Source organism: Echinops telfairi, unplaced genomic scaffold, assembly GCF_000313985.2.
Source record: "Echinops telfairi isolate 266 unplaced genomic scaffold, ASM31398v2 ScPeMD7_655;HRSCAF=1070, whole genome shotgun sequence".
NCBI classification, from domain to species: Eukaryota; Metazoa; Chordata; class Mammalia; order Afrosoricida; family Tenrecidae; genus Echinops; species Echinops telfairi.
Genome location: NW_022104553.1, coordinates 24687285 through 24704376, shown reverse-complemented (window position 1 = coordinate 24704376; position 17092 = coordinate 24687285). Strand labels below are relative to the sequence as shown.

At 54.7% G+C, this 17092-nt stretch overlaps 1 protein-coding gene across 1 annotated transcript in view; it reads right to left on the bottom strand.

Annotated features, from left to right (window-relative positions):
- Window positions 1-7933: 7933 nt before the first annotated feature.
- The window catches only part of ZC3H4 (zinc finger CCCH-type containing 4), a 20183-nt gene continuing 11024 nt past the window's right edge, over window positions 7934-17092 (bottom strand). Inside the window, exons 10-13 of the mRNA XM_030886336.2 lie at window positions 17016-17092; window positions 16545-16900; window positions 12003-12254; window positions 7934-11147 (exon numbers count right to left, since the gene is read on the bottom strand). The exon at window positions 17016-17092 is cut by the window's right edge and continues 318 nt beyond it. Coding sequence (XP_030742196.1) covers window positions 9637-11147; window positions 12003-12254; window positions 16545-16900; window positions 17016-17092 — 2196 coding nt within the window. The 3' untranslated portion in view covers window positions 7934-9636. The remainder of the gene's footprint in view (window positions 11148-12002; window positions 12255-16544; window positions 16901-17015) is intronic.

The window sequence follows — 17092 nt, the reverse complement described above, 5'->3', positions numbered from 1 at the left end:
CCAATGAATCTAGAGCCCTTGACACATCCTCCTTAGTGGGTCCAATCAGCATGATGTCATCAATACAGTGTACTAGGGTGACATTTTGCAGACAAGATAGGCGATCAAGATCCCTTCGGACTAAATTATGGCACAGGGCAGAAGAGTTGATGTACTCCTGGGGGAGAGTTGTGAAAGTGTATTGTTGCCCTTGCCAGCTGAAGGCAAACTGCTTCTGGTGGCCCTTTGAGACTGGTATTGGGAAGAAGGCATTGACCAGATCAATAGCTGAATATCAAGTTCCAGGAGAAGTATTCATTTGCTCAAGCAATGAAATCACATCTGGAACGGCAGCTGCAATTGGAGTCACCACTTGGTTAAGTTTACGGAAATCCAGTCAAGCTTCTCCAAGATCCATCTGTCTTCTTTACAGGCCATTTAAAATAGGGAGTTAAATGGGAATGCAGTAGGAGTCACCATCCTGCATACCTTCAAGTCTTTGATGGTGGCACTGACCTCTGCAATCCCTCCAGGAATGCGGAACTGCTTTTGGTTTACTATGTTCCTAGGGAATGGCAGTTCTAATGGTGTCCACTTGGCCTTTCCTGCCATGATAGCCCTTATTCCACATTTCGGGGATCCAATATGGGGGTTCTGCCAGTGACTAAGTATGTCTATTTCAATGGTGCATTCTGGAACTGGGGAAATAACAACAGGACTGGTTTGGGGTCCCACTGAGCCCACGGTGAGGCGTGCCTGAGCTACAACCCCATCAATAACTTGACCTCCATAAGTGCCCACTCTGACTGGTGGGCCTTCGGAACACTTTGGGTCTCCTGGAACTAGTGTCAGTTCAGAGCCAGTGTCCAGTCATCCCCCCAAATTTTGATTATTTCCTTTCCCCCAGTGAACAGTCACTCTTGTGAAAGTGTGACTTTGGAAAGCTAGAAGAAAGATAACAATATCAAACCTTTGGTGAAAGGGAGGGTGGGGTGGGGTGAGGAATGAGGAACTGATATCAAGGGCTCAAGTAGAAAGAACATGTTTTGAGAATGACGAGGGCAACAAATGTACATGACACAATGGATGGATGTATGGGTTGTGATAAGAGCTGGAAGAACACCCAATAAAATGATTATTAAAAAAAAAAAAAAACCTTTGTGATGTAGCAGGATCCTTCTTCAAAGGGACCAGCCTTCCCCTCATTCAAGAGTTGTGGGTTTGTTAAACTAGCTCAGGTCCAGGAATTAATTATGGGATCATGACTCTAGTCTGCTGTTCCCCTGATCTAGCATTCTTCTGCCTGTATAGATCCATTCTTCTGCCTGTATACATCACATAAATATTTAGTAGGTTTCCCATGTAGGTCACTCCTAGGGACACCGTGGAAAAGTAGACAATGCCCTAAGTCCACAGGAGACAGGTTGTTTTTATTACTATGGAAACCTTGCTGTCCATTACATTAACCATGCCTACCCTGATAACCACACCCACCCCTTCTTTGATGATTCAGTGCTGAAATGTGGGGGTTCATAGGGCAGCTCCCACTGTTACTCCTGTTGCACATAAAACAGCAATCACAGGAGTCTCCAGAGATGCTGGGGCCCACTTCACAAACTTGTTCCTTGTGGTTGTGGTAAAGGGTATGTCCTCAGGACACCCCCTTTTTGAGTCTATGGGAATATCCTGATAGATCCATTCCAACATACCAATTTCTCTAAGCTTTTGGATGCCTTCCTCTACGGTGTACCAAGGTAGGTCAGGTACTTCAAGTTGGTCCAATCTAGGCCATCTGGCAGTCCATGCTTCAGTGAACCAACCAAATAAAGAATTAGATCCTCTCTTAGCCTCTCTTGCTAGACTTTGAAGGAAGAGTCTGTGCTGAGGGGTCCCGTATCCAGAAACTCAGACTGGTCGAATGTTACATTTCTTGCACCAGTATCCCACACCCTTCGTTACCACTCCCAGAGATAGTCCCCAGGCTTCTGCGTGTGCGTATTAGAACACTCAAGAAGATCTTCCTGAGTATAGCGCAGTTCCTCCTGAGTCATCACCCTGTAGGAACTTTCTGAGACTTAATTCTAGTTATAGGTCTAGAGGAAATACTGGGTGGTGGGGGTGTTTCCTGGGGGCTCTCAGCAATATCGTGTAAGGCATCTCTCCCAGGCAGTAATACAGATGCAGCCCCACCTGGCATTGCAGCTTGAACAGGCTGGTTCATCTGCTCACCTGTGCGTTGTTTTACTGATAGTGGATTCATCCCCTATTGACTGGGGTGGCTCAATGGACTCTAGGGGCTCAATATCCTCCTCTTCTGGATCATCAGCCCATATGTCCCCATCCATGTTTCAGGATTCCATTTCTTCCCATCAATGCCCTTACGTTAATATCAGACACCGTTCTAGACCTGCAGTTCAGCCAATGCTGTAATTCAGCTACTGCTCTGATGAGACTCTGGATGTGGTTTTCGGCAATGTCAGCTCTATTCCTAGAGGAGAGAAGACGCTCCTTTGTAGCCCCTGCAGAAGCGTGACTTCTGTTCTTTGGCACATGAGACATGCTTGTGAGGTTCTGAGATGATCCCATTCCACGGTTACATTTCCTATTGTAAGGAGGACCAGCCAACCAGCTTCCCTATACTTCTCTCCTGACAGAACTGCTGGAAACTATCAAATACGAGCCTCTCCTCTCACCAGCACTCCATCTATTGGAGGCGATACTGTGGATATTGGCTTTGTGACTTCACACCGTGGATGAACACCCCCCTCTCTAGAAAGAGTGGCAGACGTGTCTGTGCCTTCCCAGTGCTGTTCGCCCTCATCAGACTGGAGAACTAATTTGAGAAGCCTGTCGGGGGAGGTCAGATGCGCAGGCATTCCCCCCCTGAAGGCAATCAGTTGCCAGACTGCTGTCTCATCCCTCCGCAGGGGTGGGCCTGCTCCCTGCCTCTGGGGACAATGGACGGGCTCCTGTAGGAGGAGTTCACATCCTACTGAGAATGGTCTCTATCAGTTGGGCCAGGGACAGGCCAAACCGGCTGTCCCTCTTTCTACTGCATGTATGCCCCTAGACCACCCCCTCATTACTGTGTAACCTATAGTGCAGCCCCTTCCTGTGACGTATGTCTCTACCTGTAATTAGTGGGCTGGCTTGCCCCCAAAAGGTATATAGGCCTGAGTCAGCAATATAGAGTGCTCTCTCTGACTCTGAGCTCCTTGCTGCTCACTCCCTGGTCACTCCCCTCTCCCTTGTTCCCTTCCCCTCCTTCCCTTCCCCCTCTCTCCACGTGGACCACCAAGCTGGGCTGAGGTGAGCAATGGTACCCTGTAACATGCCTGACTGTTTTATTGTATTATTTCTCATGCTCTCAATGACTTTAATATAATACTTATATATCTCAACCGTACAATTGTGCCTTACTGAACCCAGAAGTAGTATTACTGAACTCGTAGGAGTAGCAGCAGGTGGGGGTTGGCACCCCACTCCTCTGTGCCAATTTTAATTTAATACTACAGAAGCCCATGTTTCTGATCTTGTTTCTCTAAAACCACCCCGGGTACCAATTGTGTTAGGCAGGGTTCTCCAGAGAAACAAAACCAGGACACATGATTTTACACATCTATAGGTTTAGACAGCGAGAAGTTATATAACAGCGAATTAGCCCACACAGCAGTACAGAGGGTTCAGTTCAACTCACTTCCATGGAACAGTTAATAAACTGGAAGTCCTTCAACTCACGTGGGCTTCTGGGAAGTAGACGGCAGAGCCCTCCCTTGGGCCAAGGCAAGCACACTCTGCCCACAGGCAGCAGGTAGCTGGGTGGGTCACCAACAGTCAGTACCTGGGGAGCTTAGCAAAGCAGGCCCAGATGGGATATTGAATGCAAGCAACGTAACGTGACAGAATCCACCAACCTCAAGGTCAAGCGATGTACGCGCCAGCAGCACGGTGAAGCAGGTTTTGAAGGAGCCTCAAGCTCTGACTCGGCCATGGGTTGGTTTGGCCCAGAGGTGGTGTAGCTCAGAGGTGCGGGCAGAGAACTAGCTAAAGCAGCAGCATGCTATAGCCTGCGCTGAGAGCAAGGGCAGGGAATGCCCTCTAATCAAACTTCCACCTGATTAATCCCACATGTTCCTATTGGCCCCGTTGGCACAATAAGCCAACCTATCACACTCACCAGAGTGGGATGTCTTTATGTACTGTTGTGCTAATTGCCCTAGATGTTCTCTTAAGATGAAGGGGCCTTGGTGTCGCATTGAGTGATGACCTATTGAGTTTCCTGCAAGCTCAGCAGTTCAAAACCACCAGCTGCTCCTTGGGAGAAATAGGAGGCTGTCTGTTCCTGTAAAGATGTACAGCCTCTAAAACAACCCCAGGGGCCGTTCTATTGTGTCCTATAGGGTCCCTGGGTCAGAGTCAGCTAACTCTATGGCAGTGAGGTGGGGTTTTTTCCCCCTCTCAGACTATCTTCCTAAGCCCTCAAGTCCTGTCAATCAGTCTTTCACTATGTTTGGTTACGGCAAAGGTCCATGTATTGTTCTATGTCACTAAATCTGCATTTAGTTTGAAAATCATGAGACTAACCCATTGAACTAGAGATAAAAAACAGGCCCTAAGGATTCACAGCACTGCCTTGGCTAGTACTGCTCAACCTTCCCTTTTTTGGGGGGTGGGGGAGTTTATTTAGGGAAGATGTTGGAGTTCTGTTGGCTTTTGTGGGAGTTACACAAATTTCGTTTCAACTTGAAAATACAAAAGTGTAGATGTGGAGTCTAGCCTGCCAATCAGGTCACAGCCTGATGGTGCCTCCTTATGGGCATGACCTTCTCATAAGGAGGGGCCTGGGAACCTCTCTCTCTGCCTTTACCTCCCTGCTATCAAGTCATTCAGAGAGCTGCCAGAGCCGTGTGATGCTTCCACTGCCATTGGATCCACAAGACTTTTCACCCACCGGCCAGTGATGTTCCTGCATTCTGCATCATTGCATGTGGCTTTGTGAGTCGGAAGAGGGACTTAGGGACTCGTATCAGGCATGTGGACTTGAGTTGGACTGGGCTGGGATGTTCTGATATATAATGACTTTTAGATACAAAACTCTTACACATATATGAATGCCCCTAGGTTTGTTTCTCTGGTCAATCCGGCCTAACACAGCTCCTAAACACATGGGTGGTTTTTGTTGACACTGCCCACAAAGGCTGGGGATGAGAAAGAAATAGGCCGACTGATCTGAAGGGCAGGGAAATGTGTGGACTCTCAAGCCTATGACTGGCAATAGAGTGATCTAACTTGGATGCATCGGGATGAATTCAACTGAATGATGAGAAAGATGTTTCAGGCAGGGAGCTTGTGTGTGGTTGTTCGGTACTGACTCATAGCAATCCTACGTCCAACCGAACAAAACACTGCCCAGTCCTGCACCATCCTCACAATTGTTCTTAGGTGGAAGCCCATCCATGCAGTCACTGTGTTAATCCATCTAGTTGTTGTTGCTGCCCCTCTACTTTACCAAGCAGGATGCTCTTCTCCAGGGACTATCTCTCCCGATAACTTAGCCAAAGTATGTGCAACCATGTCTCCTCATCCCTGCTTCAAAGGAGCATTCTGGCTGAACTTCTTCCAAGACAGATGTTTGTTCTTTTGGCAGCCTGTGAGGCTTTCAGTAGTCTTTGCCAGTGCCCTATTCCAATGCATGGAGCCTTCCTTAGCCGCTGTTCCACTTTCACATGCAAACGAGGCAAATGGAAATACCAGGGCTTGGGTCAGCCGCCTCCCAGCCATCAAAGTGACATCTTGGCTCTTCAACACTCTCAGTTGGCCTTGTGAAGATTTGCCCAGTGCAATAATATACCGTCTATTGGTGTCTTGCCTGCTGCTTCCAGGAGTGTGGCTGGTGGATCTGAGTAAAATGAAATCCAACTTCAATCTTTTCTCCATTTACCATGTGTGTGAGAATGATGGCTAGTGGGGTTGACTGTGATTGTCAAACTTCAATTGTCGAAGGTGAAAACAGTGGACCAAGGGGGGAAATTTTGAGGTTTGGAGCCCAAGGGCCAAATCTAAAATTCCTACAACGTCTTGTTTGGGCAATACCTTGGGCGGCTCAGAGCAAGGGACTCATCTTGTCCCAGCTAAATCTTATCAGAGAGGGTGAAGCCAAGACCACCTTTGGAGAATCCAACCGGATCGGATGGATGCATGAGGCAAGTTTGAATGGCTTCCACCTGAGTAACCTCACCCTGAGTATTCTGCTCTAGGGAAGGACTCCTTCATGACTATTTTGAACTGTCCATTGACTGGGCCCGGAGAGTTCGCCCTTCAGCTATGAAAGGGCCAATGGCTAGAAGAGCCAGAGGGTGTCCTTCAGCGCAGTGACGTACTGAACATGGCTTTAGTCATCACCTTTGATTCCCACACAATGACTAGGGTGGGGTGGTGGGAGGGCTATGCAAATAAAAGGCTTGTAGCCTACCCAGCCAATTAGACAGCTTGCTTCAATTACAAGTCTGGGCACCACCTGTACCTAAGATGGTTAAGGTTAGGAATTAACTTGGCTGGGCCGTGATCTTCAGTGGGTTAGCAGTTGTGTAATGAATGATGCCCTCCAGTTTGTGACCTGATGTAATCATCTTCCACTTTTTGATTCATTGTAAATCCGCGGGAGTGAGTTGCCTGTTGTGTCCATGAGGCAGGGTTAGGCTGGGATCTTCTTTGAGGGTGTGACTGAAGTCACCACTCTTGCTTCAATTAATATCTTTTATGTTACAAGAGATACAAGGAGAGACACGTGAGTAGAAGGGGGGGGGGCGCACCTCACTACCATCAAGAAAGATGTGTCAGGAACAGAATGTGTCTTTCAGCTCCAGGATCCCCGTGCTGAGAACCTTCTAAGGAGAAAGCTGTAATAGTAGAGACACTGCGAGGTGACAAGCAGCAGCAGCAGAGGCAACTGAACCAAGACTGTCAGGAGACAGTGTGGTGGGCTTTTAGGGCCACATAGCAAGAGAGCTGAGCACTCCTGGGTCGAGACTTACTGGCAGAGTGGAGTGTCTCTGGGCATTTACTGTCCGAGCTTTGTATCACCTGACGCAGAAGTGGGCTCAAGGGTGAGATGCCAGGGAGAGCCCCACCTGCAGGCACAGCTGAACAGCTGTCCAGAAGGAAGAACTGTATTCTGAATCATTTCTGATCCTGAGTTGGTAACCTGGTACTCTCCTAAGAAAACCTCTAATTGTGTGGGCTGTGACTTGTGTGGCCATTGCAACAAACCCGGCAGAGACGTACAGTGCTGACCTCAACCTCATGGCATCAGCTTTGGGCTGATGGCTGGTAATCTGAGTCACTGTCTCCCTGGGAAGTCGGAGGGGGTCACAAGCCCCTGCCAGGTCATTTTCCCGGGTGGCTCGGAGGCGATTCTGGCCCACAACAATTCCAGGGGGCAGGGTGACCTGCCCCAGGGTTTTCTAGGTCAGAACCTCCATGGAGGCCGGCTGCTGTATCTTTCTCCCAGAGTTACTTGCTGGGTTCAAACTGCTAATCTCTCAGCAGCCACATGCTTCATCATTGTATTGGTGGGGCTCCCTACTCGGGAGAAGGCACCCCAGTCAATGAAGGGTCAGGGAGCACCCTGCTTCTCTCCTGGCCTCCAAGCCAATGCCCCCCTGCTTGTACTCACCATGAACTTGGGGGGGTCCCATCCCTGCCCCAAATCCTAAGAGCTTGGGGTCAGGGCTGCAGATGGAGGGGGCACACCTGCCGTTTCGGGGGTGGGGGGTGGTCAAAGGCTCAGATGGGCACAAATCCCTCCAGTGCCATGGCAAGTGCTATCTGAGGCCCGAGGGCATGGAGGGCAGACCCAGGCTCCCTGCACCCCAACCTCGGGCCGCCTCTGCTTCCCACACACTTGGGTCACCCACGCACTGACCAGGGGCACAAAGAGACCTGGTTGTCGGGCCTTTTTAAAATAACTGCATCCTTTAATGGCAGTAATACAATTATCGGATTAAGAGACCACAGGAGGGGGGGTGGGCAATGCTCTGGAAGACAGGTGTGGAGTACAAAAAGAAGGGGGGGGGCGGAGTCGAGTCATGCGGTGATCATTGTAAAAATACAGTACATTATATACATATTTGCACCATCAACTTTCAACTCTGAAATCATATTTACATGTTTGTTACAATCCTGGTTAGACGACAGTTTTTCGTTAAAAGCTCCGGCTTGATGGCGAATGGAAATTACAGGTGAATTCATAGTCCCATGAGGTTCGTTAGACTAAATATTCTGAGAGGGGGGGATCCAGCTTCTAATTCATCCATAGATTGCAGTTTTTTGATTTTTTTGTTTTTTTAAAAAAGTATTTAATTTTTCTTTTACCAAAGAAAAATCTCATAGATTGGGGGGGAAGGGGGGAGAAGCGGGGGGAAGGTGTTGGTAGGGGAGGAGAGTGAAAACAAACAGATGAGACCCCTACCACCACACAGATTCTCATTCTGCAGACCCCACAGCCGCCCGCGGGCCCACTCCAAGGCCAGCACTAGCGGCTGAGGTGGACAAAAAATCTCACTTATGATTGCATAAGGACGAAACAAAGCACAACAAAACAAAACAAAACCCGCAACAGACAAACAAACCAATCTGATCCGGGTGGGGTGACCTGGGCCCTCTCTGCCCCCCGCCCCCCACATTGGCGGGGCTGGTGCAAGCACCTGGCTCACCTCCACCGGAGGGGGACAGAGGGGATCTTCCAACTGTGGGACAAAGTATCCTCATTGGGTGGAGGGAGGGGGCAGTAAGGGGGCTGTAGTGACTAGGCGGGCCCTTAGGTCCCATTCCCAGCCCCCTGGGGCCTCCGGCCCAGCTTGGAGGGCGGGCAGCCACACCCCCCAACACGGAATACCTCACTCAGATGTGGGGCAAAAAAAGGCAAAGGTGGGGTAGGGCAAAAATACTTTCAAAAGGACCATCAGGTCTTCCTAGGTTGAGGGCCTGGGGGGTGGGGGCGGCTATGCCACGGATCCGTGAGCTGCCTCCGGAGGGGGGTGAGGCCTGGGGCCAACAGTGCAGACCCTTGGGGGTGGGACGTGGCCACGACGGGACAGGTAATACTGACGACAGGCGGGTTGGAGACTCCCAAGGCGGCCTCCAACTCCAGCTCCTGCACCTGGCTCCACGGTGGGTGTTGGCGACAACAGGTGAGCTCTGGACAGGGAAACATGCCACGTGGGCCTGCAGCAGGGGGTGCTGTAGAGGCGCCTTATTCGAGTCTTTCCCCCTTTGGTCTTCCACAGGCTGCCAAAGGGGCTCCCGCTGATTGTCCTTCGGGAAGGGCCTGGCTCCCGCTCCGGGGCTCTTCTCCGACAGGGATGTGCAGGGGTTGCGGGTGGCTCCTCTCAAGCCCGAGAGTGGGCCAGGGTGGGCCTGTGGCCAGTGGAGCCGGCAGGAGTGGGACACAAAGCCACTGTTTATGGACGGGGGCACTGACCAGAACTGGAAGTGATTATATACAATTTATGTTTCCAAAAAGGGTACTATTAAAAAAAAAGAGAGAGAATTGTAAAAAAGGGCAAGGAAAAAAAAAAGAAGACGCCAGGGTCCTGGTCCCCGCCCCAGTCCAGGCCTGGCTGCTGCACTGAGGCTGAGCTGGGGGCGGGGCTGACACTACTGGCAGAAGGGGGAGGCAGTGGGGTCAAAGCCTTTAAAGACATCCTTGAGGGAGCCTGCGTCCTGCTCACCCTCACGGGCTGGGCTGTTGCCGGCGAACGGGCTGCCCGAGCCTGTCTTGGGAGCCTGCTTCACAGTCCCGAAGAGGGTGGGCACGGGCAGGTTGTGCACCCCGGGTTGGGGTGGGGCACCCTCAGTGGGCGGGGTCAGGGCAGCAGCTGCGGTGGCAGCAGCCTTGGGCCGGGGTCGGTTGTAGCTGTTGTATCTGTCCGTGGCCGTGGCCCCGTCAGAAGCAGCCTTGGCCACTTCCGGCTGCTCCAAGGCTGACTTGCGCACGAATGGGGGCTCCTTGGACTTGGCAGTGGCAGCCTTGCCATTGCCCTCGGAGCCCTTAGCCTGGGCACCTGCCTCAGCAGCCGGTTCTGTGCCAGCCTTGGCCCCAGCGTGCGGAGTCCTGGGGTCGTACAGGCTGATGCCGCTCAGCACGCTGCTCTGACCGCCACTGCCGCCTTGGCCCAGGCCACCAGCCGCCAGCACCCGCGGGTCATAGGGCGCAATGGCAGGGGGCGAGGCCTCTCCCCTCGGGCTGTCACCGGATGCGGATAGCTCGGCAGAGCCAGGCTTGGTGGCCCGTGAGGCCGACGCTGGGTCTGCCGGCTTCTGCAGCCGGGGGTCAGTGGGTGCTTTGCGCACCCGGGGGTCGCTGGGCTTGTCACTCGGACTGGGGGCCGCCGAGGAGCCAGTGGCATTGACAGTCTTGAGGATGCGAGAGAGGAGCTCAAAGTCGGGCAGGCTGGAGCTCGATGCACCCGGCTCGGCAGGGGCGCCGGGGCGCTGCCGGGCGTTAGGGGGCACTGAGGTGGAGGAGCGGTGCAGCCGGGGGTCCAGGGCTGGCAAGGACTGCAGGGCAGCGGGTACAGGCGGCACAGCGTCCTGCTTGGGGACAGGCAGTGGGATCAGGTCCTCGGGGTTCCAGAGCACGGTGCGGGCAAAGGTCGGCCGGCTCAGTGTCACGTCCTTCTTAATGTGGCTGAACTGCTGCAGCTGCGAGCGAGGGTCCCGCAGCGGGGGCCCGGGCAGGGGCTCCAGGGGGATGTTCACGGCCTTCTCCCGCAGGGCCCGCTCCCCTTCCTCCTCCTCCGCGGGGGGTGGACCAGCCCCCTTGGTGCTGCTGGGGCCTGAGGGGCTGGCGTGGAGGCTGCTGTCAGGCTTGGGGGCAGGCAGCGAGCGGGCCAGTCGGGGGTCAGAGGGACCCACATCCCCCGGCCCTGACCCACTGGTGGACTCGGCGTGGCGGCTGAGGCGGGGGTCCCGGCTGAGGCGGGGATCTGCCAGCCGGCTGCCTGTGGCATGTCCCTTCTGGAGGCGAGGGTCCCCAAGCCCACTTCCACTCAGCTCCCCAGAGGCCTGGGGCCGGCTGGACGTCTGCTGTCGTAGGGTCTTGAGGATGGAAGAGACGCTGCTCCCACCCTCATCCTCGTCGCTCGAGTACCAGTTCCCAGTGTCGCCTGGGGGAGAGCAGAGGCATGGTCAGGGTGGGGTGGACCGCCCCTGCTCCACACTGAACCTCACAGACAACCCCCACCCCCCCCCAAAGGACTAGTCCCTTCCCTTCTGCCTCAGCACCTCAGTGTCTCCTGTGAGTCCCCACCACCTGTGGGCTGCGCCCTCCAAAGATCCAGGGAGAGTCGGAGCCCAGGTTGCTGCCTAACGGTGGTGGAGTGTTACTGTGTCATGCTGTCACCTGCTCCACACACACCCGGGAGGGAAGGCCCAGTGGGCACTCCCATGAGACCGAGGGGAAAGCAGAGACAAGGGCCCACCAAGGCGGGGGAGGGATCCTCAGGCCAGGACCCCAACTGCTCAGGCTCTGACGAAGCCCCACCATTGCCACCTCTGGGTGCCTGGTTCAAGAGGGCAGGGGACTCACCGGGGGCGAGGAGCACTGTGGCCGAGTTCTGGGGAGGGTAGGAGGGTCTGTGACCCACCTTCGTCAGGAAGAGTGAACTACCCTGCTCCTGTTGTCTCTCCCTTCAGGGACCCCCTGGCCACACCCCACCCAGAAGGCGGTCCCCTGGGGAACTTGGCGACTGCCCACCTCTGACTTCATGAGCAAGCCGCTCTAGCTGTCGGCTCCCAGGACCTGGGTCTGGGGGCCGGTGAAGCCGAGAGACTGCGCTGCACTGGCAGTGAGTCCTTGTGGCTGCTGTCTCAGGAGACAAGCCCCCCTGGCCTCGACTGGGTCTGCTCTCTCCACCCCAACACCCGGGCGGCCCCGACTTCCTGGTCCCAGTTGATGACGCGGCCCTGGGAAGGGGTCCCCCTTCCTGACCCGACACCCCCGGCCCAGGGAGGACACGTGCCTTCCTCACTCTCCCGGTCCTGTTTGCTGCGCTCGGCCAGCCGCCTGGCTCTCTCCTCCTCCTCCTGCTGCTTCTGCTGGATCCGCAGGTACAGGGCCCGCTGGGCCGAGGGCAGGAAGTCGGGGACACCGGCGCCTGGTTTCGGCCGGCCTGGGGGGCCGCCCTCAGAGAAGCTGTCGGGCTCCAGGGGTAGCTCGGGGAAGAGGTGCTCCCCGGGTCCCCCTACCAGCTCTTCACAGTGCCCGTAGTCCTCTGTGGCGGGAAGAACCAGAGGTTCACGTCGGGCAGGGCCTGGGGCGTCGCCTCCACCCCACCCTTGCCCTTAGAGCAGATGCCTCACCACCCGACTTGGCCCGGCCCTGCCTGCCAGGGTCCCCCAGCCCCAGGGTCCTGCGTGGAGCCCGGCGGTGGGGAATGGAGCTGCGGATGGAGTGTGTTGTGCCCCAGTGGGGCAGTTATTGAGGATGAGGCTCACAATAGCACCAACAGACGCACGGCACTCGAGGCTGTGCACACAGCGGGAAGATGGAAACCACCCAGATGGCCACCAGGGGCGAACGGGGGAGCGCACTTTGGGGCAGACGCACTACAGGGTCCAACGCATGGCTAGGCGCAATGACGCGACTGTGAGGGAGCCCGTGCCATGGATGGATTTGGAGGACAAACACGAAAGGAGAGAGACCACTGTTCTTGAGATAAAAAGAAACGAGGTTTTCATGCCAAAGCAAACAGACTTTGCTGGACCTCAGGAGTGGGTGAGGAAGTGGGGGTGGGCAGCTCATACAGTAGACCAGAGGTTCCCGAGCTTATCTGGCCTACCAGGCCCTCCTTACAGAAAAGGGAAGACAAATTTACCCGGCACCCCTCCTGCAATTGAAGACTTTTGGCCTACGGCCCATAATCCAGTATCTGGCCTACCAGGCCCTCCTTACAGAAAAGGGAAGACAAATTTACCCGGCACCCCTCCTGCAATTGAAGACTTTTGGCCTACGGCCCATAATCCAGTATCTGGCCTACCAGGCCCTCCTTACAGAAAAGGGAAGACAAATTTACCAGGCACCCCTCCTGCAATTGAAGACTTTTGGCCTACGGCCCATAATCCAGGACAAACGGCAGCTTTCTACTTTTGCAGTGCCCACCAAACCCCCCGTGGTCCCAGTGCCCTGCAGGGGGTGGCATCACCCACTTTGGGCTACCCTGGTTTAGAGTACAGACAGGTGTTAACCTGGGAGAAGGGGAGATGACACCCAACAGGAGAGAGATGGGCAAATTAAAAAGGGGGGTGCTTTCAGACTAGCTAAAGGCCCTTTGGACTTCGTTTCCAAAGTATTCCCCCTTTCAATAAACTCATTCTTTCTGCTAAAAAAAAAAAAAAAGGTAGGGGGGGGGGGCAAAGACGGCAAGTTACTGGATGTTTTCTAACTTGCCAAAACTGACCAGGTGCTCTGTAAAGCCTCGCCCAAACCACAGTAGTTTAAATTAAAAAGTTATTTTCCGCCCAGAGCTCCTGGAGAAGGAAGCAGATGCAAGTGGCCAGGAACAGGACAGAAGGCTGTGTGCGTGCAACAGGCTCTGAGAAGCTCCAAACTCACTGCCTTCACCCCGACTCCAACTCAGAGCGACCCTGTGGTCTCCGGGACTGAGAGTCCTTACCCGTCTTTCTCCAGTTGGTGGATTCAGATTCCTGACTGTGCAGTTAGCAGCCCAACGCGTACCCCATTCTGCCACCAGGGCCCCTGAGAGTTCTGAAAGAACCCTAAGACGGGCCCCGAGGTTCAGCAGGTGTGGGGGGACGGCCCCTTCCTAGCACGGGGCACTGGCTTCTTTCAACACTGGTTTGACGGGCTCCTAAGTGAGCCCTCAAGAGGAGCTCATCATGGTTCAGGGACAGGATCAGCAAGAGAACAGAATGACCCCCCTCCCACCCTCAGAGCCACGCTGACCACATGATCCACAGGCTGACGGGGAAACCCTGCCACTTGGGCCTCCTCACTCCTGCCCAGCTCCATCTGCCCCCCATTTTCTTAGCCCATGTTGGTGCATCCTGGGGGCTAGGGGAGGAAATTATGCTTCCTCCAAATGTCTGATGGCTGCGTACTAGGCTGCTAACCCAAAGGTCTGAGGTTCAAGACCACCAGCGGCTCTGTGATGGAAAGACGAGACTGCCTCAGCCACCCTGTGTGTGTGTGTGAAAGGCACCGGAGACCGACCAGAGGGTGTAGACTGGCCGCCTGCGGAGCCCGGAGAAGTGCCCGCTAAGAGGGAACAACTACACTGGTCATGTCTCGTGGGCTGATCACTTAGATGCACACAGCCACAGGGGGCTAGCGCCTACTGGCCTGCGAGGCGGTAAGGCTGCAAAGCCACTATGTTCTCCATGACTAAAACGGAAATGTGGTGACGGACCCAGCTGGACCTCGGGGCTCACAGTATTTCAGAGCTTGTTTGCAGCGGTCTTCTGTGGTCACATGAAGAGGGGGCACCAAGGGGGCATACAGGTTCCTAACATCATGGCCAAGGAGACTCACGGCGCGCTAAATCACACAAGCTGACCATACTCGGGCATGTGCCATACAAGAGTATCGAGCAAAAAGGGAAAGATGTCCTTCTGGCCCCTGACTTTAGGCGTATAACTCAAAGGGGGACGGCTCCAGGCCACACGTGGGTTTGGAGCTGAGGACACATCAGGGTGGGGGCAGGCATGGACCCTTGGATGATGGGAGCTTACTGTTAGGAGAACCTCACACAAAAAATTGAAAACTCAAAACGAGTCCAAGAGAGGCAGGGTTCCTATGACCTGCCCTTGTCTGGCCCAAGGCTCGAAGAACGAACGGTGCCACCAATGACTGTCCTGTCAGGGGCACAACAGCAGGCCCAGGGCAGAAGGGAAATACAAAATGAAGCGAAAAATTCCTGAAACAGTTCAGATTTAGAAAAACTCTCAAAACTACTGTGGTTAAAAACCCTGAACACATTCCTGTTGGGCACTTGCCTCTAAATCAGGAGTGGGGGATGACAGGCCTGTGGGCCACACAAGGCCCGAAAAGTCATCGAAAGCAGCTAAAACATCACGTGCCTGACAGACGAGAAGCAGTTCCAGGCATCCCACTAAGCCAAACCCTAACTCACCGCCAGCGAGTCAATTCCAGCTGACAGTGGCCCGACAGGCCAGGCCCGAAGTGCCCCTGTGGGTTTCTGAGACCGTAACTGTTTACAGGAGTAGAAAGCCTCGTCTTTCTCGCATGCAACAGGGTGGGTACGTGAAATGTTTGATCAAATGCAGCAGCCTAATTTTTACGGTGGTAATTTTGTAGGGCCTGTCAGTGAGGGTATAAATATCCGAATGCCCTTGGCAGAAGAAAAGGTTCCCTGGCCGATCTAACAAACGGCCATCTCCTGCGAATGCCACGTTCCTTTAAATAACCGGTGTGAGACCACACAGTCAGCACTGACTCCACGATGAAGGGGTGCAGACCCTCCGGAGGGCCAGGGCGGGGAGGTTAATGGACAGAGCTCAAAGAGAAGGGCATGGGGGGGGGGGGGGGGGGGGCGGGAGTGGCGACGGCGTGAAAGATGGAACCAAGGTCATGGGATGATTCCATCAAATGTGTGGCACGAGAAGCTCCTTTCCTACTTAAACGTTCACCAAAGGCACATCTTTTTCTTTTTCTAAAGCCATTTCACTATCTATGTAGGGTCCAAGGTTATTTTCTCTGCTCCCAGCCCGACCCAATCCAAGATGGTTACATCCAGGCCTGCAGCCTGGCCCTGTCAGCTCCAAGCCCTATAGCCGAGCCTACTGCTGCCTGCCATGTCTGGGTGCCACCTGGTTGCCCCATGGCAGCCCAGACACTCACTGGGCACCACCCCGACAAGCTGCCTGAGTACCGACCGTCCACTCGGCCCCTCCCTTCCCAGTGCCTCTGTCTGAGGAAAGACCACCAGATCCATCCTGCATGTGGGCTCCAACTCCCTCGCACCAGCCACTGTCCCCTTGGCCACCTCTTCCCGTGGAGAGCCGCTCACTTGTTCAATGGCTCTCTACTTAGACGTCAAGGGCTCAGGGATTGGGGCTGATCTGGGGCCTAGAACCACCTGTGACTTCCCCGTCTGCCCTCCTGCTTTCCAACGGCTGCCCTGACGACCGGCACGCGCTGGTGAGATCAAAGGACAAGAAGGACATCCAGGACTCAGAGGAGCTGGGAGTCCATGCCTCGGCCACACTGCTGCCCAGCAGGGCATTCAGCCCCACACCTCTGCTGCCCTATGTCCCGTGGGCCACTAAGGGACCTAGTTTCAGTGAGAACGACAGAAGGGTCCATTTTAGGCCCAGTAAGTGAAGACATTAAGTCACATGGGCCACTCTGGCCAGGGCACACTCCCTACTCCTACAGAAGCGGCACCCCACACTGTGACTCACTAACTGCCCGGCTTCTAACCTGGTCGTCTCAGCTCCCTTAAAGCTCGACAGAAAGCAAAGAGAGCAGCCCCTGGACCTACAGGAGAACGGCTGAAAGCCCCCCTCCCCAGCGCCCCATGTACCTGCATCCCCAATGAGCCCAGGCTCCATCTCCATGCCTTCCTGCTGCTGGTAGAAGTTTTCGTAGAAGTTCTGGGCTGGCGGGATGGGGGGCATCATCCCAGAATGTGGGGAGTCCCCAGGGCCGTAGGGCATCATGGGGGGGCCACCAGGCCCCATGGGTGGTCCAGGGTTCATGCCAGGGCCCATCGGCATATCTGGGTGCATGTCTGGGTGCATGTCCGGGTGCATGTCCGGGTGCATATCAGGGTGCATGTCTGGGTGCATGTCGGGGTGCATCGGTCCTCCCATGGGTCCTGGGGGTCCCATGTTGGGCCCGGGCCCCATGGGCCCAGGAGGTCCGCCAGGTCCAGGAAACCTAAGAGGGGCAGACATGAGTGTTGGGGAGGGTGAAGAGAAAGGCAGGGCAGAGGGGCCCATGTTGAAAGCAGAGAGGCGCCAGGCCGCCCCCGCCCCCACCAGCAGCCACGCACCTCACACCCAGCTTCTCGGCCAGCTGCCCTGTGGGCCGCACCTCGATCTCGAACAAGGAGGGGATCTTCTTGTTGTA